This window comes from Magallana gigas, chromosome 6, assembly GCF_963853765.1.
Source record: "Magallana gigas chromosome 6, xbMagGiga1.1, whole genome shotgun sequence".
Classification (NCBI taxonomy): domain Eukaryota; kingdom Metazoa; phylum Mollusca; class Bivalvia; order Ostreida; family Ostreidae; genus Magallana; species Magallana gigas.
This window is the reverse complement of record NC_088858.1, coordinates 13311494-13335847: the sequence shown is the minus strand read 5'-3', so window position 1 is coordinate 13335847 and position 24354 is coordinate 13311494. Positions and strand designations below refer to the sequence as shown.

The window sequence follows — 24354 nt, the reverse complement described above, 5'->3', positions numbered from 1 at the left end:
ATATAGTATAGAAATCAATATCATTTTATATATAATAGGAGATAAACATTGTATTGCTACTTGCCATCTGCCCTGAACCAATGACAAGATCAATTGATAGTTTTCAATAAAAACTTTTGTTATCGTTGCGAGTATTTTTTAACTTTCGTGTAAATAAACTTTAGCGCAACATGTTTCTAGAGGAATTGAAACATTACTTATTGTGTATATGAGAATGGGTTTGCAGATTATTGTGTGGGTGTATTGGTGTATTGGTGTGCAACACCTTGTCGACAAGGTTGGAAGATAAGTGTAGACTTAGAATCGTCGAACATTTAATACTAAATAAAAAGAGTAGTAAGCAAATGGTATACCCCAACCCTCTTCCTTGCGATTCAAATTGGTGAAAAAAGTCTGGAGATATCAAACATACAGTACCAATCAGACCCAACCTAACAGAAAGTAAACCCAAACTAAACCCATGTTTTACTCTCTGGGTTTACTAGAGTGAACCTAGAGTAAACTCGAAGTAAATTCAGAGTGGACACAGAGAGTAAACCCGGTCAGAAGTATACCCTTGAAATCAGACGCTAACTATGTATTCGGAATGGATGGTAAGATAAAAGACGGGTCTGCTTCACACTTCCTTTAGTACAGTTGACCTCGAAAGCATCCCTAAAGTAAATCCCGAGTAAACCCAAAGTAGACCCCGAGTGGACCCAAATTTTCAAAAAATAAACCCAGAGTAAAGCCAAAGTAAACACCAAAAGAAAACTCGGAGTTTAGTTGGATGTGCTCTGGTGTTGAGTTGGGTCTGATTGGTACCTTAATCAGTAGGTACATGTACAAATTGTACGATTCAGCTAACAATAGAAATCAAACTTAACACGTTTAATTTTTTAAGTTTTTTTTGTCAAATTGTCTGGATGTGTTGACGTTATTCAATAAACACCGAGTTTTTAACGATCCCCGATCTTCAGTGATGTTCGATAGCTCTAAAAATACCCGGCATTTTTTATTTGTACCATAAATCTGTCTTTTTATATAAGAACATTTATTTAGTGTTGAAGAGTTAATATGTTACAAAGCCTTTCAACGACCTGGTTAGGAAAATAAAACCATGTGAAAAAAAATTCAATAACCCCCCCCCCCCAGAAGACCAGAAGGTCTGGCAAGGGGGCAATGGATATTGAATCTACCTTTAAACCATATGATATGAATGCGCTTTCAAATATGCATGCACTATGTCAGTAGACATTCATAACATAATGCCTTGTTTAATAATTAAGCTTAACATCAACCCAATTAATATTAGACTGTGTCTTGTTAAATTACTCATCGATACGCTTTAGAAGATAAAACAACATTCCAGCTAAATGTAAAAAAAAATTGAAATTTTATTTTGGAGTAATATGATGTCAATCCTTGATTCTTGTTTTTTGATAGGTTCAAAAGATATAAGCAATTATATTTCTACATTCTTATGGGAGCATAAGATCTTCAAACCTGATAAATCATAGGATGAAATAGATATTCTTTTTTTAACACAGCGCAGTCAACTGAAGTGGACGTGTTATAAAAGACATTATTGGTTTGATATAGAAGTCAAGGAAGACATTACAAAACGAGACTGATATGAAAGTTATTTGGCAGAGGGAATGTACATTTTTGTAGTATATTTCACTTTAACCAATATAATATTGTGCGGGATTGGACATCCTGTAGTGCCTATGTAAGTCCTCTTCCCCGTGTGCATCCTGTCAGACATATACGTAATACATGTATATTTATCAAAAACCAAACACCTTCCAATGTCAATGTACGAGCAGTAATTTTAATAGCATCTGCCCGAGGCTGATATTCATACAAGATTTATACAAGGTAACATATAAAAAGATATTTCTAACATTATAGTAACATACCTTGTGAAAAAATATTTCTAACATTATAGTAACATACCTTGTTAAAATATATTTGGAACATAACTTGTGAAAGTACATAAATAACAACTATTTGGGAAAAAAATTCGCCATTATAATAACATGATCAAAAAAACAGGTAACTTGTAATTTGACTATCTTTAAAAAGATAAACCGTATCCAACAAACAAACTATTTCAAAGATAATGTGAACGAAAACTCAATTTGTTACATATATCAAATGGTTACACTTTCAATATTACATTTAAACTTTAATAAACTTTTAAAATTTTAACTACCTATAGAATTTTGCAAATACATGCATCACACATATTATTTCATAGCCCTATATTTTGTGTGTAATTTGGTGTTGTCGGAGAGGACATTTTAGTTAAGTTTTATCCCCGGCATTGGAACAAGAGGCAATAATCAGTTGTAGAAATTAAACAAAATATTTTTATAAAGATAATATGATTAAGCAAGATAACATCTGTGTCTTTTACCGTCAAACGTTTGCTGTATGACTGTTGCATACTAGCGCAAAATAATCCAATATTCTATTCATAATGTACATCAAATACAGCAAATTTCACAGTTTTAATTGCAAAGTACTCTTTAAGTGCACAGCTGATCACTACATAATATTTTCCGTATTGTATTTGATAAAAAAAAAAATTTAGACACACATCATTTGTCTAAAGAATGACACAGAATTATTGATTAAAATGTTATCATTTATATAAAATGCTTCTATTTAAAGTAGCTTTTATGACATACCCACTATTTCTGTCTTTGTTTTATAGATACAATGTTATTTACGCTTTCTGAAAATAAACCAATAGGACTCTCATATCACTTTTTTAAAAAATAGCTAAAATTTGCGTAACATATGGCATCTAAACCAAGTTAATAAATGAATTGATATTGAAAATTAATGATGCTTTTCGTATAACTATAAGTTATTTGTCTTCACTTTTTATTTACAACATTTGCTTTAAGACCCCATATCAAGGTTAATGAAAATGAGTGAATAGTCATTACTATAAGCACAATCAGGTATCTGTACTACTTTCCTCCGATCCTAGATTATCATATAATCCCAATATTGTTTGAAGAGGAAACTTAAGTTATATGTTCCAGAAACATTTTCCGTACAGTCGTAAAAATTGTTGTCTGCTTGTTCAACCTTGTACTCTCTTAAAACGTTGTAATCATTTTCAGGATAATCATGAATTGACATTTGTGGAGTATCATAAGACACCTCTTCACCACAGTATGAATTGTACAGATTTTCTGAGAGCTCAATATTAGGATCACTTTAAACAGGTTCTTCTTCTGCCTCAGCAGCCTCCTCTGGGATATCTTTAACCTTTGCTTTGCACATAACTCTTCTTAGATTTAAAAATAATATAGAATAGATCAAATGGTTATAACTGATAGACAATTACTCGGGTTATGTTGAATTTTACTTTATGTAATTCAATACGGATCCTTACTTTTTCTTCACGATAATGACTCCTATGTTGACTAGAATGACAATGGCTATAGAACAAACGGTGATGACTACGTAGTTCACTCTCTGTCTCTGACCTGCAAAGTTATAACATCATAATAACAAGTACCTCTATTAACTTAAAGCTAAACATTGCTCATAAATAGGCAATGTCAGACAGGTACCTGGTATATACTGTGGAATCATTAGATTCCGTGGTGGCTCAATTTTCGTGGAATTCGTGGGTACCTTTCATCAAGGAATTAACATCATCCACGAATTATATATTAGGTTTATAAAGTCATATTTCGTTTTGTTGGTATTAGAAAATACACAAAAATACGTCCCCACGAACCTATAAAACTTCAGCAATCGACGAAAATTGGCCCCCATCAAATTTAATAATTCCACAGTATACCCATTGATTTTCTTACACCCGATTGCACACCTGAAACTTGTGGCCAACTTGTAGTATTCCTTAGGTGGTCTTGGGATCTTATGCAATTAATGTTAGTATTCTCATGGCTTGAAAAAAATGCCTAAAACTAAATAATTTCATCGCGCCAGAGTAACAAGGTGAGACAAGATATACGTCTACACAGGTGAAATTTTTCTACAGCTAAATACTTTAAACTGTCAAGAGGTCTGCAGAAAGGTCTGCAGAAAGAGAAATATGGCAAACGGTACGTAATTACGATATATTCAGCTTTAATCTAAAAAGAAATATTCACAAAATTGCAATATTTTTGCTTATTTTACTGAAAACATATTGGTTTGCAAAGAACTAGGTACGGTACAGTCATGTTTTTGCTCTGTTTTAAAGTCTTTTTTAAAACATCACAAAAAATTAGAATGTAAAATCTATTTACACAAGAATACCCATAAATCAAGAATAAATAGTTACCCGATTAGACTTTCACAAGTGAAATTGTGGCGTCATAAACAGTGCATTTTCCCGTAATTTTCTTAAAACTGAGCAGAAGACACCAATTCTTCATTGGGTTTTTTAATACATAACTTTGTCCACAGCCGTCGCCGACGACGAAACTGACGTTATAACTTTATTATGTGATTTCACATAAAATATATTAATTTCGTTGTGGGAGACAACTGCGGACACATTTTACTCTTAAAGAAAAAACAAAAAACAAAGAATATTTTTTTTTCATCATAATGACTAAATCTTAGAAGAATGACAATACATGTATGTTATTCTTCATTTTATTCCTTGATTGAAAACAGGATAAAAGTGTATAAATTGGTACCTACAAATGTATATACAAATTTGTTTAAGATGGTATATGTGATATTTAAACAACTTTTGAATTTTAGGGCAAATATTGATAGAAACTGTACCTTCTTCTTTATCATTATTTTATATTGATAGAAATATTCTTGAATATACTAGTACAATTTATACCAAAAAGTCCTTAAAACTCCCTGTACCATTTTATAAGTAAAGTTTCAAGATAATGAATGACTCATTTCTCTTCATCAATTAATTCATTATATTTTATATTTCTTTTCCTAAAAAACTCATATTATTGTAAATGGTAAATTTAAACCCGAAATACCTCTGTCTTTAGAAGTTAAGATAAAATTTGCAACTCCAATTCCTTCGCTGTTTTCTATAACACATGTGAAACAGTCTCCATTCTCTGAAATTGGAACATTGGTTCCAATATGTAAATTTTTCTTTTCTTCTGAAAACCTATATAACGGATCTGCAAGTTCAATACAAAAGCTTCCACTTAATTTCAAATCCCTCAAAGTTTACAAATAAAAGGTCAATAAAAATTTTAAATTTATGATTTAAGGAGGCCGACTTTAGTTTGCATTGCGCATGTTTTTGCGCATTCTAATATAATACAGTTGATTTATACTTCTTATGAATTTTTTTCGATATCATTTATAAAATCGAACACAAAAAACAAAATACAGATAAAAATATTTAGATTTTTAAAGGAAATTCTTATTTTTAACACGATTTTTTACGTTGTGCGGTAGGGGAGCATTGCCATTGCGCTTTTATGACGTTATGATAAAATGAAGCTTTGTAGGAGTACGTTATAAGAAATAACATAAAAGAAAAAGTAAAAATTGTACGCTGTTGAAATTTTATATACAGAATGATGCTATCCTCGAGGATATTTTCCTTATTTTTGGAATGAATCCATTATACCAATCATCATTCGTGATGATCCAAATATATAGCAAAATTTGCCGCATTTTAATATTTTGAGATGGCCCCCACTAAAACCAGACGGTAGAATTTTGTGTTTTTTACATATAAGGTAGGACATAATATTACTAATCATATATAACAATTTGAGAAAAAAAGCTATTGTAGTATTTTTTAAAACTGCTTTGATGTGCGGAAAATGACAGTTTCCTATATATTCCTATAGTAAATGTACCTCTAATTTGAGATGGTCCCTAAAAAGAACCAGACGGTCGATTTCTATGAACCTTCGCAAATAAACTAGAGTTGGTTTAAATTACATATGGTTAAAAAATAAAGAGTTATGCTATTGTAGTTTTTCCGCAAAAAAACCCAAATCGGCCTCCTTAAGTAAAGGTATATTTAAATAATTTAATTTGTTTAGTTACTTTTTATAAAATGACAATATTTTGAAACCAATAGGATGCAGAAAAAAATATTAACTTTTTTATAACAAACTGACTTACAATTATTTTGTCTAGTATATTCAAATATCAATTCAGATAAGTTAAATATGAAATCCTGAAACATTATAATAAATTTCTTTACAACAATAATAAGTAAAAACATAAACTAGTATTTTGTGATTGCCTTTGTTTATGTTTCTTCCATTCCTCATCCATAGAATGACGACAGGTTCAGATTCATTTGGCGCCGAAATTGCATTGCATTGAATTTCTGTATCTTCCATGTGTGAAAGCTGTATTAACTTCATCATAAAACGATTACCAACATCAACAAAAATTGGCGGAGCTAAAAATATCAGTAAGACGAAATTATATGTTTTTGTAGCAGGGACTCCCCAATGGCCCCCTATAAAGTTATTAAACGTAAAAATAGAACTGGGTCAGATTTTTTTGTGTTGAAACGTGGTAATGGCATAAAATAAGCCTAGGTTTGTAATTGTTTTCACTGCGAATACGTGTAATTTATTTACTTACTTGTAACATTTAGATATGAAATCATGGTCAAGTTGCTTTTGTTGGCAACACATGTATAGACACCATCATCATCAAATGTTACATTCCGTATAAAGAGATGTCTTCCGTTTTTTTCACTTTTGAATTTTGAATTAGGTTTAACAACAGATCCATTTCTTAGTAGGCAGTCTATGTTCGGAACAGGACTATGATTTTTTTAAGAAATAAAATGTCACAAAAACAACAAATTTGCAAAAAGTTTAGAATGAACAATTTTAAGTAAAAAGTTGGTAAATGTGATCGTAATGCTTGTCATTTCATTAAAAATGAGCACTTCTCACCTTCCAGAAAAAGTGCATTGCAACGTTGCGTTCTCTCCAATTCTAGCCTTAGGATTGTTATTCCAAATAGCCTTGGAAGTTACTGTATCATTATTGTCTACAAAAAGGGAAAACAAAAGTAAAATGCCTTTTTGAGACTAAGAAGTATTTGTATACAAGCATGCTTACTAAAATTGATGAAGTGGAGATCACGATGGCTCTTTATTACATTATATCAAGTTGCTTTTATTTACCTAGTTAATTTGACATTACCCACATGATGTTACCAAAAACTTCTTCATATAATTCTATAAGTTTATCTCCCGGTTAATAAAAAAAAGTATGTAGCCCTGCTAATGAACGGAAAAGATTCACAATTTTAATAATAATATTATTATATAGCATACCAAAATACAATAGGGGATAAATGTATTTAACTTAATAATCTAGTATACTTAATTAGAGATACAACAAGGGCCCTGCAAAGCGAAGCATCTCCTCGCGAAATGAATATATTGTGCGGAAAATGGATTATTTAGGAATAAACATGTAATTGAAGAGACCAAATTTTTAACTTGTTAAATACCACTATGAATTACAATATTTCGTTTATTCCTTTTTCCATGTGGTGTACAATGAGGTGTATCCTTGGGGTGAGCGCATTTCCGTGCTTGTACAATTCCTCCCATCACTAGCGAAAACTTACTTAACAGAAAAATATTAAATGTCTGAGTTCAACAGATACTCTAAGTCGTGTTAAAATTTCAGGATATCTAAACATGTAGCAATCGAAATGGTTTTCATTTCGCGCTGCACGAAATGTTGCAATGATTTTTGTGGAAGCATTGAAACATTTTTGAAATGATGATAGTATGGTTTAACTTCTCAGATGAAATAATCACGAACGTGGTGAAATTAAAACCATCGTGATTAATTGCCAATCTACAGTAATTCTATGATGTAAAATGATCTGTATAAGACAATCACACTTTAGCTGAAGATGTTGTTTCATTTATATTTGAGGGCATTATTAATCGTTAATATTTTTAATTTCACAGTTTTTAAACCATTATTTGTCGACAATGGTCCTATTTAGTATATCTTATATCGTTTGAATAAGTTCAAGCTCACATATCTATTTCAGTAAAACTTATATAGTTACCATCTATTTTAACTGTATATGGTGTACCCTTCACAAATCTCATTAAGATTGCATTCCATACGCCACAGCTTAAATTATGGCTTTCGTAGGATCTGTTAATGCTCAGAAAATGTAGATCACCTACAATGTTAAAACGCTTTAAAAGGAGTTGCTAAAAATGTACATACTTAATACTTTATTAATAGAAGAACCCAGCACAAGTTTGAAAGTTTAAAAGAAACAAGAAATATCAATTGGATATGCAAAAATACAAATAGAAAATACACAATAACAAACATTTTTTTAAAAATTGTATCGACAAAATAAAAAAAAAGGAAATTTTATTCTTACCCTTACTATCAATTGTTACGTTTTCATTTGTTTTAACGGTATTTCCTATTCCTTCTCCACTTTTCCATTCAAATGTACATTCATTGATTGGTTGACAACTCGGCTGGTTGGAACAAGGAATCTTGCAGTGATGGAGTATCTTACATGTAATATTTCCATGTGTGTTTCCACTAAACCCATGAAGGACTTTAAAGATAATTTGATATATTTCGTAAACAAAACACACGAAGCATTTATTGACATGAGGCTAAAACATATTTGTTGCTTTGCAAAGAGCTGTATATTATTTCAAAATAGGTTTTTACCTGCCTCAAGAATTTTAACGAACGAGGATACAGAAGAACCATGCTTATTTTCGGCTACACAATAATATACTCCAAAATCTTCATTTGTTAGGTTATGAAAGGTAATATCCCCACTTTGCTCACTGACAACCACTCGATGATTTGTTTGAAGTTTCACGTTGTTCTTAAACCACTGGTAGCTGTAAAGTGTATAATCATACCAAATAACAAATAATATAAAAAAGTTTGTTTAAATAATCCCAGAATCTAAAACTATAGTAATATTATGTCTGAACAGAGAAACACGTTCCTCACCTTATAATCCCATTCTTTGCCTTGCACTGAAGAACAAAAGTGGTTGGATGTTTTGCTGGAACGTAATACTCAGGCTCAAACACTGATGTTATCCATGGAGGTAGATTGGCTGATTGTGATCCTTTAAAACCACAAAATGAGAATCGCTATGAAGCAACGGATCATGATACAGCACCGCTCAACAATAAAAGATAAAATATTTCAACTGAAAAATCGCTAGTAATTTATCCAATAGTAGTTCACATTGTCAACCATTAATGCGTTACTGCTGTGTTTTTGATCCTACAAGTTACCCTTACAAATAAAGACAATCAATTCTGCAAAAAACACAACATGCAAATTTGCCTCGTATTTAGACATGTTTTTGGGCGAGAATCTTAAATTCTGTTCACTATTCACTTAAATGTCAAATGAAAACTTTTTTGTGCGCGTTTTGCGTAATAAAAACAGGAAATATTCTCATGAAAACCGGACATGAATAATTCGGATAAATGAAAACAAGCGTATCCCCTTTTAACTAGGAATTCATTTAAAGGATAGCACTCTCTGGAACCTTTTATTACAAACACTTTCGATAGTTTTTCATCCTGTAGTCTGAAATAAAGAGATTTCATGGAAGTAAATTTTATATATATTAATAATAATGATTTAAAATGAGGGAGAAAACCAATGTTAACTTTTTTTTAATGAATTTATTAAACACAATACATTTGGATGCGAGATATTACCTCCGCAGAGGCTCTCTAGATATACATCACCTGGGGTGCCAGGGGCCCCCATGATCAGTAATGCTATTCAGCGGTATAAATGAATCATACATCTATATATAACATACAAAATATCTGTTTTCTTCATTATTTATAATTGTATTTTTTTAAAGCGTAAATAGACGTAGATATGAAATAACACAATGTAATATAAGTAATATTAAAGTAAAATAAGAGTACTATTCGGGGAGGTATCATTCAGTCAATTGATAAAATATTCGTATCAATATTGTATATATATTTGTAGAGCATTTATATATATTGTACAAGGTATTTGTTTTCTTCAATGTTTATAATTGTATTTTTAAAGCGTAATTAGACGTAAATATGAAATAACACATTTTAATACAAGTAATAGTAAAGTAAAATAAGAGTACTATTTGGGGAGGTATCATTCAGTCAATTGATATAATATTCGTATCAATATTGTACATATATTTGTGGAACATACCTGTTCAATAAAATATTTTTAGCAATAAATATACAATCGGTACATAAAGCAAATATGCGGCAGGACTAACAACAACATCACAGTCCAAAATTGCCTACCGCATATATGTGAAGAGGGGCAGGTCTCCCTCTTGTACATTACAATAATACATTAATAAAGTTTATAATAATTCCTTTTTCATATACTATTTGATAATTTTTCAAGAATGCTAAAGTTTAAATTTACACATTTCGATTTTTTTACAGTAAGATACAATTGCATTAGCGCATTTTTTAAAAAAACAGCGCATATCTTCAGATGACACATGTTCGTTTAAGATTCTACGTTTCATTTTATATTTGTAAATTTTGCATGCAATGAATGACAAAGTGTTGTCTAAGATAAGAGTATAATTGTTGCTAGTGAAAATAAAGCCAATAACAATCAATTTCCATGTAACATCAATATTTAGTATCAGAGAAATTTTCCGCCAAAGTGGCATTATCAAGTCGAGAGGACACCATAAAAGTAATCCACATCCGTCACGAGTGCCTGATCATTGAAGAACATGTGTTGAGCTTACCAGCGGATATTTCAGCTTACCAGCAGTGTTCACCTGGAATTTCTACCTTATTTATGGATGTGTTTTAAGTCTTAATGAGTATGGCTAAATTTATCAGGGTGAATATCTGCGCTTGACATAGTTACAAACATTGTGGCCATTATCGCTAGTACCGCTAGAACCCCTATGTGTTAGTTATTTCCTTCATATTTTATTGAAATTGATCTACAGTTTAGATTATATTTTTTGTGTGTTCACCAAAAATTAAGCCCCAAAACACAATAAAGCTACATGTATTGTAATTAATCATCATCCAAAGAATTTATTTCTTAAGTTTTTTAAACCTGTAGGGACCTTTCATTTAATAGTTTTTGACCTTAAATGTAAAAATAATAGGTCGTTTTAAAAAGAATAGGTAAGGAATTATAATAAGACAATTAAACTGAAATCAGTAAAACAGTTCTTCGGATTTGGTGGGCTGATTTGAGGCCGAAAAATAAAACATTATTATCCAAGGAATATGTAAATGTTTTACAAAAAAGATACATACTCATAACACGTTTCTCAAAATGAGTACATCAGAGTTTTGGGAGTTAATTTTAATCAACTCTCCTATGCACTTATTCTGGAAAACCGGAACTGAAACAATGTTTGTACCTAAGCACAAATCGTCATCGCTGAGAAGACTTATAGTTCTTGAAAATAATCGATAAATTCGATATAATGAATGCTGAAGCACTTATTTTTAAGGTAACGTATTTCTAAATACCTTGAAAAAATCTCTCAACTACAAACTTCAAACAATGCAAATCTGCGGCACAATCTGCAATGACCCTCGCCAATCAAAATCAACAATACTCGCAGAAAGCCAATATTAAATTTCTAAATTGGGCCGAGGAGAAAAACGAAAACCTCAGGAGAAAATTGTGTACAATCCTCAAGGAGGCAGTGAAGATGGACCTTGACCCCTCGGATGTTCCTGCGATTCATCGGATTCCTGGGGGAGATGGGAGAGGACCACGCCCTGTGATCGCCAAATTCCGTAACACGGAGGTCAAGATCGTGGTCATCAAAAATCGATCGAATGACAAACTCAGAAAATGTTTTACCATGCATGACCACCTATCATATTTCAACGCAAAACTTTTGCGCAATCTTAATGGTGACCCTCGAATCCAGTCTGCCTGGTACTACAACGGCAAAATTTTTGCGCTGGACAAACAAGGACGCCGCCACAGATTCGATATTCTGGACAATGTTTCTGAAAAACTAAAAGAGTGCTAGTACACTTTTTTGATAGACAGCGGAGTGGAACCCTGGATGCATCGGGATCGCTATCTCAATTTCGGAACTGTTTACTTTCTGTTTATGCATGTGTGTATCTGTGAGTGTGCGTGTTTCTCCCTTTATAAGTGTTCTGAATGAACTGGTAGGATGCTTCGTTTCTTGTGTGTGTGTAATATTTTTGGGTATGGTTGGATCAGAAAATTTGGTAATGGTAATTGGTTATTTGCTTCTCGCATGTGTTATTTTTGAATACTTCTTTGTTCTTGCATGTGTTGCTTTTGTTATTTTCTATTTAATACGTCAAAATGATGTCGTCTGACAAGATTTTAATAGCTACGGTGAACATGAACTGTCAGGGGCTCGCCACACCATCAAAACGTTAAGACGTTCTTAACTACTATTAACAAAAACATTATTCTATCATTTGCCTACAAGATACTCATTTTATTTCTGAACATGAACAGTTTATAGAAACACAGTGGGGATATAAATGATTGTGTGTTTAATTCATATTCATCTAACTCAAGAGGGGTCTGTATACTTTTCAACAACAACTTCGAGTTTAAAATTCATAGAGTGAAAGACGACTGTGAAGGTAATTTGTTGGCTTTGGACATGACAATTGAGGACCACAGGTTTACCCTCATTAATATATACGGTCCTAATATTGACAACCCTGAGTTTTATGAAAATGTAAGAAGTATCTCCCTTGAATTTGATAATGAATATATTATTTTATGTGGGGACTTTAATTTTACATTGAACCCCATGCAGGATACTTATAACTACTGTAGTGTTAACAATTCAAAGGCTCGAAGTAAAGTACTGGAAATAATGGGGGACTTATGCCTCATAGATTACTACAGAGTCCTAAATCCTGAAAAAAAGTTTATACATGGCGGAAAAAAATCCTCTAAAACAAGGTCGCCTTGATTATTTTCTCATTTCTGACAGCTTAACAAATCTTATTGAAAACTGCACTATCAAACCTGGATAGAGGTCTGATCATTCTATTGTTTTGCTCGAGCTTTAATTTAATCCCTTCTTGAGAGGGCGTGGTCTTTGGAAATTTAATAATTATTTACTTACAGATAAAGACTACGTTCAAAAGGAAAAAAATGTAATAAAATATGTTAGTAATCAATATTTAGAGAATGCAGAGAGTAAATATTTCCAATGTAAAAATGACATTGATGAAAGTTTATTTCTTGAGGTATTACTGATGGAAATACGAGGAAATACTATCTCATATTCTTCATATCAAAAAAGAAAAAGACCAAAAAGAAAAAAACACTATTGAAAAATTGAGGATTTAGAATCAGATGCTTTAATTGATTTTAATAAATTAGATGAAAAAAAGGAACTCGAGAGTATTAAAAAAGAAAAGTTACTAGGCCACATGATAAGGTCCCGAGCTCGCTGGATAGAGAAGGGTGAAAAACCATCAAAATATTTTTGTAATTTAGAATCTAGGAATTATTTAAATAAAACAATAAAAAAATTGAATTAGAGGGTACTGGCACTATATATGAACAAACAGAAATTTTAGATAAAGTTAAGACATATTATGAAACTCTGTATAAAAGTGCAGATTCAAGTTTAGTTAATATAAATTTAGAAGAAATGTTCTTGAATTCTAATAATCCTATAATAGATACAACAAGTTGCTGTCCTTTAAAAAAGGACCGCAATACGTGGACCATTTGCATGTGTTTCCAACGAAAACGTGAAAGCCTTAAGATTATCACAGATTCCATCACAGGATGAATGACCATCTTTAAGTCCTCCTTAAAGATAGCTTAAAGGTGTTTAAAGGTAGCTTAAAGACGATCTTTAAGCCACCTTTAAGCTACCTTTAAGCTATAAGTATTGCTTAAAGGTGGCTTAAAGAAAGCGTAAAGATGGCTTAAAGGCAGCTTAAAGACTATCTTTAAGCCACCTTTAAGCCACCTTTAAGGACAACTTATAGGTCCTTAATGTCCAAACTTCTTTAAGCCACATTTAAGCCACCTTTAAGCTACCTTTAAGCCACCTTTAAGCCATTAAAAAAATTTAATTCAATATTGTGCTTAATTTCCAACAAAATGTATTAACTTTATGAAAGAAAAGGTATTAAAACGGTTTTTGTTCTAGAAAGAAAAATGAAAAAAAAACAACAAAAAAAAAAAAACGGCCACGGCGAGAATTGAACCCGGGACCCTTAGTTTACTAGCGTTACCACGGCAACTTACATATATATGAGCGTTTTTATATCCTATATATCAGTGGATATTGAATCACTGTATTGAATGTGTTTACTTGAAAAGATTTTGACAAACCATTCAGTTTGTAACAATCAATTATATCTTATTTATAAATTACATGCATGCATGTATTTAGAATGAAATACGGAACTTGGTCTTCAGTGAACAAAAATATATTATACTTAAATGGAAACCGTTAGGTTCACAATAGTAGGCTTTCTTAGTTAATAAATTTAAACCGAGTAGATATATGTTCATCTAATTTATAGCTATAAAAATGTAAGAAAGAAAATGAAATCATTTCTTTTATTAAATGCATTGATACTATTAGGGTATTTGTTCAATTTCCCGCAATTTCCCGGTTTTCATGATCGCGGCGCCGTTCCAATATGTTTAAATATTTACATGTAATTGTATGTACATGTACATGATTTTTAAACTATCAATTCTATAACAAACAAAATTACCAATTACCGGTGACGTATTTACTGCATGTGGCAATTGCAAATGACTTGTACATACAATTGTATGATGTGCCAGGCCGGGTATATTTGACATATTTACCCTTATACATATATTTAAATAATCAACCCCTATTTATGATCACCGGTACATTAATTAATTAGCCTCAAGGTTTTACTCTTACATACATGTATCGTTAATTTGTAGACGTAACATCTTTGAAACCCAGAGCTAGGAAATAATACTTTGAAAATGAATTACAAATGTAAATTAACTTTTATTCACTAGACTTATCGTATACTCGTACATACTAAGATTCAACGCCTTTAGAAACCCTGACGTGCACCTTGGCACACGTCACACCTGTTGTGTATATCTTGTATATTCTGTGTTAGTTCCAGGGTTTGTCTTAAGTTGGACAAACAATAGACTTTAATTAGATATACACAAACATGCACCTGGGCACACGTCACAACTGCTGTGTATATCTTGTATATTCTGTGTTAGTTCCAGAGGTTTTCTTAAGTTGGACAAACAATAGACTCTAATTAGATATACACAAACGAACAAAACTATGTCTAGACAAACAAAGCAGTAATGTCCTGCCCGATATAACAAAGGCAGTTGAGAGTCTTTTCATCTTTAACATGTATCTAGCAGATCTAGAGTTAGAAATAATGAAAATTGAAAAAAAAATACAAACCTTAAACCGATTAACAAATTAAATCATGCATTTTTGGTTCATTATCTTTATTTTATTTAATAACCGGATGAACTGAGAGAGAGAGAGAGAGAGAGAGAGAGAGAGAGAGAGAGAGATTTTTCACCGATTAATTTATAATAGGAAACAAACATACTTTAATTAGTTTTATGCACATATTAAGATACAGAGACTGCGCTCATACCTACAATAATTTTGAAACCCCCAAAAAATTATAAAGAATTTTATAACGGCAATCTGTGTCCATCAGAGCGGTGCTGATGATAGCGATCTGTGTTTAATGGAGCGACGATTAAAACCGCCTGGAACACCCCCCCCCCTTCCTTGGAAATTATATTATCACTCGGATGACCCCCTCCCATCTCTATAAAAGAGCTTTTGCATTTAATATATGTTTTTATTGTTCAGCTTGATCAATATTGACTTAAAGGCCACTTAAAGACAGTGTAAAGGCAGTGTAAAGAGAGCGTAAATGCCACTTAAAGATGCTTAAAGGTGGCTTAAAGGTGGCTTAAAGGTAGCTTAAAGAAGTTTGGACATTAAGGACCTATAAGCACTTGCTTAAAGGTGACTTAAAGGCGGCTTAAAGGTTGTATAGCCTTTAAGCTCCTTTAAGTCACCTTTAAGCCACCTTTAAGGACTTGCTTAAAGATGGTTTTTCGCCCTGTGCATCGACTCTTGCCCCCTGCTTTTAACCACTAAATTTGTACGTTGTAGTTGTATTACGTATATATATATATATATATATATATATATATATATATATATATATATATATATATATATATATATATATATATATATATATATATATATATATATGGTTGACTTTTAATCTCAGAATTTAAAGGGTTCATACTTCTAAAATAATTATGATCTATATTAAAAGAGATTGCATGTATAGTATCAGGCATTCGGCGAGTTCTAATATATACGCACACATTACGCTTCGCACTACTCTGTGACATGTAACTACGTTATGCAGTGACAGCTATACTATAAATGTGTAAATCAATTTCATATTTTGATGCATCTTTCTTGAAATTTAAACTTTTATACAGTGACATAATCATTCAATCATCTATTATATACAGTCACATAATTATTCAATCATTTAAATGCTTAAATAATTTTAATCGGGAAGTACTCTAGCCTCGCCTTCTATAAAAGTAAGTCTACATGTGTATTCGGAAAACAACAAAACATTATAAATTATGCTAATTGATGCATGCTGTGGTTTCGGCATAACATTACCTTATTTCATAATACTGACAGTTTATCACATGCCGATCATTTCTTTAAAAGGAATACTTTGTTTCTGTAATGTTTACCGACAACTTTACAATTACAGCGCCTTTGAACTTATATGTGCATATGGCATGGAATCCCGATCCCGATTCAGATAAACCTGTGCTTGCCTGGTTCCCTGAGCTACCCATTACGCACAGGAACCAGGCTAGCTCATGCGCAGGCTGAATTTTCCCCATAGCATCCGGTTTAACCTCGCTTATATATTTTCTGCGTGGACCTCAGGGTCCACGCAATTACGTCCAAAGGTCTGGAGAAAGACATTGAGGAAGGAGAAGTTCTTAACGTATTAAAGCACATGAAGAATAATAAGTCCCCTGGTAGTGATGGGTATACTGCAGAATTTTTTAAATTTTTTTGGAGTGATATTAGAATTTATGTTGTTAAAGCTATTAACTGTATTTTTCTTAAAAAAAGAGCTTCATATCTCTCAAAGACTTGGAATAATTTCATGTTTGCCAAAAGGGGACAAACCAAGACAGTTTCGAAAGAACTGGCGACCAATAACCCTTTTAAATGTTCTCTACAATATCATATCTGGTTGCCTAAGTTTTAGAATCAAACAAGTTTTGACATTATTATTTCAAATACACAATCTGGTTTCATAAAAGGTAGATACATAGGGGAGAATACTCGCTTTGTTTATGATCTGATGTCGTACACAGAGATACAGGGCTATTGGATCTCATTGATTTCGAAAAAGCCTTTGACTCTATGTCATGGTCGTTTATTTATAAAGTTTTAAATTATTTTGGGTTTGGAGAATATATTATCCAGTAGATAAAATTTTTAAACACAAATTTCCGTGCCTGCATTTTACAAAGTGGTTTTTATCAGAACAATTTGACATACAAAGGGGTTGTAGACAAGGAGATCCTGTTGCTCCATATTTATTCATTATATGTGCAGAAATCCTTTCAAATTCTTATAAAGCAGAACAATGATATTAAGGGCATTTTTGTTCATAATAAAGAACATAAAATATCACAGTTTGCAGACGACACTTTGTTAGCCCTTGATGGTTCACCAAAATCCTTGTTCGAAGCTTTAGAAACTATAGATTTTTACTCCAGCTTTTCAGGACTTAAAATTAATACATCTAAGACAAAAATTGTGTGCATTGGTTCAAAAACATTTTCCGATCAAGTGTTTCATCATACCAGATGGAAATTAGACTGGGGATCTACATCTTTTAATGTATTAAGTTTCCAATTTTCCGTTGAACTTTCTGAAATTGTTGATATTAATTTTGGTATTCAGATTCCAAAAATCATTGCACTTATGGAACAATGGAAATCTTACTCCAATTGGTCGTGTCACTGTCATTAAGAGTTTGTTAACTCCAAAACTAAATCATTCATTTATATCGCTTCCTACTCCCAAAAAGGAGCTTGTATCATTTATATGCAAAGCTATTTCTGAGTTTCTATGGAAATCCAAAACGGACAAAGTTAAAAGGTCTCTTATAACACAAGACTACTTGTCAGGTGGTATGAAAATGGTAGATGTTAGAAGTTTTATTACATCACTTAAATGTACATGGATTAAAAGGTTAACTTGTTCACATAAACCATGGGTGGATATTTTCTATGCTCTCAATGGAGATGACATTTTACAGAAATTGTATGATTTTGGAGATAGTTTTGTGTTTGATTGTTTGTTAAAAGAAAATAACGCCTTTTGGAAAGATATTTTGATTGCTTGGTCATGTTATATGAAATCTTTTACTTACTCTCCGCATTTTAAAAACAAATTTCATTATATTCCAGTGTGGTATAACTCTAATATAAAAGTGAACAACAAACCAGTTTTTTTAAATCCTGGTATGAAAAGGGAATAAAGGTTGTGCAAGATTTTTTTGATGATGATTGTAATCTTTTAGACTTTGGAGTTCTTAAAAACACATACAATTTATCTGACAGTTGTGTGATGCAATACAATAGCATTGTTGCAGCTATTTCAAAATATTTGAAATCATTGTTAATAGATAGGTCTTCTTTCAAAAGACTTCCTAATCAATATGTACCTTTATTTTTTGAACCTCTCATATCTTCTGAAAAATGTTCAAAAATCTTTTATAATTTTTTGAATAAAAATGAGGCTATTCCAACCTCAATCAGCAAGTGGGAGGCAGAGCTTATGCCTTATGGAGTAGACACAATATCAGTGCAAGATGTTTTTAAAATTTGTTATAAAACCTCTAGTGATTCTTTTGCCCAGTGGTTACAATTTCGAATCTTGCATAGAATTGTTCCTGCTGGAAAATACCTTAAGAAAATTAACATTAAAACTTCTGATTGTTGTGGTTTTTGTATGGAAAATGTTGAAACAATAATACATGTTTTCATTGCTTGTGATAAAGTACAAACACTCTGGAGTGATTTAAGTCTTCATATATACAGAAAGACCTCTGAAAGAGTTGGTTTTAATGTTTCGAATGTTATACTTGGTGAGCTACCATTGTCAAACAATAATAGGGTTATAAACTTCATAATTCTATATGTAAAAAAAATATATTTTTATATCCTTAATGCAAAATAAAATGCCAAATTTTCTTGGATTACTCAGTCATTTAAGAATAAAATATCATGTAGAAAAATATGCTGGTATCCAAAATCAAAAGCTGCGCAATTTTGAAAAATTGTGGCTTACATGGAAAAACATTTTAGATTAGTTTATGATATTATGATTATTACTATTCGTATTATTATTTGTTATTTATTTATTTTTTATTTTTTTTATTTTTTGGGGTTTTTTTTTTTGGAAGCAAAGTAACCATTTACCACTAATATTGAAAAATGTATGTAAATATACTTGTGTGTGAGTGAGTATGCATGTGTATAAAATTTATAAAAACTGAATTTATTAAATGTCAACATTAGTATTAGTATGTATGGAACAAAAACAATAAATTATAAAAAAAAAATACCTTGAAAAAGTCAGATTTTAAATAGTACGAACAATTTAGATATTGTTTTTTGCAGTCGTGTGTATTCCTACGCCAGAGTTCAATATAGTCTCGTTCAACCATCGGCTGTCTCCGTACAATTCGACGAGTAGAGAGTCATTCTATATTTAGAGGTCGCGTCATCAAGCTCGTGACATATGCATGGTGATCACATTTGCAGAATGTCTCTTGTTTGTCGGATATTAACAGAGACAGCCGAGCATCTGGTTGAATAGAGTTCATTATTGCTTGGATCCATACAGTTTTTGGAATACTTGGATTACTGATACATAGTTTGATGGAATCATTTTTCTCGTCAAATATTACACAACATGATTCATGCGGGGCTCTCTCGAAATTCTTGTCGGAAAAGTCCAATAAAAACATGCATAATTCAAGTACAGATTTTAAACTACTTGCCAAGCAAAATAATATATATTTCATTTTAAAATAAATATTAATCGATAAAATCAAATCCCTTCAGTACTTCAGTACTTTGATTTTTTGTTACAATTTATTCTTTTCATTTTTTGTGAAAGGTGCATTTACTTTTACAATCGTCAAGAAAATCCAAAAATACGTAATTTGACTTACAAAATAGAAAATTAACACCCGTTAAATAAATGCATATTCCTCTATCACAGAGATATAACAGTGTCAGGAAATGTCTCGGACTACGAGGATAATTTTTTAAGCCAGGGTTCATTTTAAAAATAGGTTAAAAATAAAAATGCAGTAAATGTATATGAGTAAATGTGAAGCTTACGGACTTAAATAGAAACATAAGTATTTTTAATAGTCAGATGAATTTTTTAAAGTACAAATTAAAATAATAATAATAATAAATTAAAAGATTGTAACGCATTCTTTTCAATTTTTGTGAAAGGTACATGTACTTTTGCAATCGTTAAGAAAATCCAGAAATATGTAATCTGGCACACAAAATACAAAATCAACATGCGTTAAACAAATGTCGCTAAGATTACAAAAATGTCCAGAAATGACTCGGACTACAAAGATAAAATTCTTTACGTCGGGATTCTTTTCAAAGATAAGTTAACGTGAAGCTGACAGACTTAAATAGAAACTTAACTTTATATACAAATCAGAAGACTTTTTTCAATGAAAATTAAAAAAAAAACAATGCAATAAAAGATACACCTGATAAAATGAATACATATATAATATTAAATTAAAAGGCCTTTTGAACCAATTAATTAAATATGATGGTTATACAGTGCTGCTATCCTGAAAGTTGGCAAGGATAGGATAGGATAGGATGCAGGATGCACGATACATGATAGAAATATTAATTAAAGTTAAGTTCTATCCTATCCTATCATATCCTATCCTGTATCCTGTAGCCAATCAGATTCGAGTATAAATTTCAGAGTTATTTTTGAGAAACGAAAATTGGCGTAATGTTCAATGTATTTTCAATGTCAATTTAATACGTTTTACAAGTTAAACCATTTAAGAATTATCATTATATCAAGAACGCGGTGCATCACATTGATGCGCGCTAAGGTGGCAGGGGATAGTATTTTTGGTAGAGGAAATGTGAGGCAGATAGTGCTCATATATGTGATTTAATTTTTCAGTGAATTTTTAAATTTGCTAAAATTGGTTTGCATGCAGGGGACACATGGTCCCGACTCTCGAGAATTTTTAAATATTTCAGAATAAAACAAGTACAACTTACATATAGCACTATATAGAATAGTCAGGGATGGTCTCAAAGTTTTCTGAAAAATTGCCCTTTTTTCACATTTTCACGGGTCCAGCACCACGCTCCAGTCCCGAGCAACTGCCATAAACTACCATAGGAATTGTAGCTTAATGTACACCCAAGCAAATAATCACCAACTGATTGGGGGTCAATCACCTTCTTTTCGAGTGACATTTCGTGTTCTGATCCCACCCTACTTTTCAAGCACAAAACCGAATGTGAAAATTTTGGCCACAGTTTCGCATTTTCATTCCATATCTGATGAAAAGTGCTACCAGTATTAAAGTGTCATATATCAACGAAATTGACATGAGCTCCTCTATCCACAAAATGAATGCAATAAATATTCTAGCAATTTATACCCCTCAAATAACCAGCCAAACCCCAGGCTTTCCCTTTAATTCAAAATTTTAACCGGGTCTTTCCTTCGAAACTAACCCCTGCCACCTAAAAAGTCGGCGCTACATCTTTGTCAATTCGTATGCAAGTACTGAGTTACTGCGAGAATTCGATGCAACATTTGACAACATCAGAAATAGATTTCTGTATTTACTTCATTTTAAGTCTGCAAAGTTTATTAATAAAAAGCGACCAGTTCGGCATTTTTAAAGATACACATGTATACAAGAAACAGACATTGCTTCACGTTTCACATAATTTCTTCGATGCCAAATAACAGGAACGCATATTTCTGTCCGATATTAACCTGAACATATCGAATTAATAAATGTAAGCTAGCTATAAATGCTTAAGAATTTATACTTTAAAAAGAATTCTAGACGTTTCGTGACCAAGACGGTTCGTGACCCGGATGTTCCGAGACCTGATAAGATATTTCGTGACCAAAATGTTTCGTGACTAACATGTTTCGAGACCTAGAATAAGATGTTTCGGGGCTTGAGAAAATTTAAAGATTTAACGTTAAGTATGTTATACAGTAAAGTAATTATTTTTTGCGTAATTAATAATGTAAGACAGTTAATCAATTCTTAATAAATCAGAGGAAATGCGGATTGATCGTACGTGATATCGTGAGTAAAGTAAAACTTTTTCATGGATGATAGAAAGTAAGTTTAATTCGTCATTTTTATATGATGTTAAATTATTTGATTAATAAATATAAATAAACTGTAGCAATGTAGTTATAACATAATATGAAATTAGTTCTATGTCTATGATAATATGGTATTCCGGTGTCTTTTTATTAACGTTATATAATGGATACCGTTGTACCTAATGTGTATAATTCTAACATTTCAAGACTTGTACCCTTATTATATTTATTAGGGAGTTGTCTTCATTGTCATTGTTAATCATATAAACCCATGTATAAGGCTTGGTGGACATATTATGCATTTAGGATCATATCATATATATAATTAGTATCTTGTTGCTTGGATGTCTTTTTTTGACAATAATTTATATATTTTTTCTTCTCATCGAAGTCAATATAGTACAATATACTAAAAAAAACCACTGTGACAGGCATCCTACCTTCTTTATCATTGACTTGGCCATTATTTAACATTATGAAGGAAACAAATTCAATGATAAGTTGTACTCATTTAATATTTAATAAAGCTATTACAGGCATAGAAACAGTAAGACATGACATTATTTAGAGGTAAATCTGTTAAAAAACAATACTAGTACTGCATCTACAAACAGCTATAAGCACTACATATCAAAACATATTGCATCATCAAAATCAGCATTACACATCAAAACATTATGTACATCAAAATCAATCACATGCGCATGAACAAATACACAAAGAGAATCATTTTTAGTAAAGAAACATATATTGGAATTTAACAGTAACATAACAAGCACTAAAAAGTTATGTACAACAGCATTGCACATCACTACTGCATAACCACATTAACAGCTACGGTACTTCCATTTACGCTGGAACTGGTCCATACAGGGATGCACAAAAACGCAGGAGTTGTGTAGTCGAGACTCCTCCATTGTTGTACTCCTCCCACTTCTGGAAAAAGTCTTCCATTCAGTTCACGAGACTTCTTTCGGTGCAGACGTTCCATCTTTCCCTTCGAGAGCAGCCTTGCCTGCAGGGGAATGTTCTCCGCTTACTTGTACAGCTCTGTCAGAAGAAGATAGAACGGCATAGGCCATTGCTGGTTCACATGTCGGTTGAAGCGGTTGTGCCAGCCTTCAAGGTCATTATTAGTCCTCACAGAAAGCATGAATACACTTCAGTTCTTCACAGGAAATACAGGATTGGTTATCCACTGTCTCCAGATGTAATCCATGAATGTGATCAGCAAGTTGGACCTTGCCCTCTGCTCCAAGTGTTGGAACACTGGCACAATGTGTTCAGGCGGAAGAAAGGGTAGTGCCATCACCTGCCTCAGGAAGGAGAATATGTCCCCTGTCTCATTTTAAGCTCTCTGAAAAAAAATGAAAAACAGTATTACTTTCCAGTGATCATAAAAATAACATTATACATACATTATGTTCAATTTGTTATCATTATTACCAATTTGTTATCAAGCTAATAGAATTTTTATTCCAATGGAAAATCCAAATTGGCAATCTATTCTACAATCATCCCCAAAAGCTCTAAATTGTAGAATTTATAAGGAAGAGTTAAAATTAAAATCTCTGTGTACCATTGTGCAATGGTGTTGAGATTGAAATAAATGAATGATTATTTTATAACCCCACTTCTTGACTTTGTATTTTGGAGAGGGTTTATATAGGCTTTGCCTGTTGCCTAATCCATTTGATTACTCAATAAAATATGTTTAAATTAAATATCAAAACTGGAAGGTACAATAATACACACAGAACCCAAAGGAACTTCTATTCATGTAAAAATTATGTTGAAGATGAATTCCATTTTATTTTAGTGTGCCCAGTATATATTGAATACTGGATGGATAAGAAAGTTATCCAAATAATTTAAAAACTTAGAGACAAAGCCAAAGTTTTT

The 24354-nt window shown here is 31.9% G+C and overlaps 1 protein-coding gene and 1 long non-coding RNA gene across 2 annotated transcripts; both read right to left on the bottom strand.

The window, feature by feature from the left end:
• Window positions 1-2035: 2035 nt before the first annotated feature.
• On the bottom strand, window positions 2036-5110 carry LOC136276337 (uncharacterized). The gene is made up of 3 exons (XR_010714838.1): window positions 4965-5110; window positions 3395-3488; window positions 2036-3289 (listed from the first exon to the last, which is right to left on the bottom strand). It is a non-coding gene; the product is annotated as an uncharacterized lncRNA (long non-coding RNA).
• Window positions 5111-6188: 1078 nt separating this feature from the next.
• Window positions 6189-9722, bottom strand: LOC136276131 (contactin-4-like). Its single transcript, XM_066087198.1, has 7 exons — window positions 9671-9722; window positions 8943-9063; window positions 8649-8827; window positions 8344-8529; window positions 8014-8133; window positions 6553-6969; window positions 6189-6364 (listed from the first exon to the last, which is right to left on the bottom strand). Exons 1-6 carry the CDS (start codon window positions 9720-9722, stop codon window positions 6869-6871), a joined length of 759 nt encoding a protein of 252 aa, XP_065943270.1. The 3' UTR covers window positions 6189-6364; window positions 6553-6868.
• Window positions 9723-24354: the final 14632 nt, after the last annotated feature.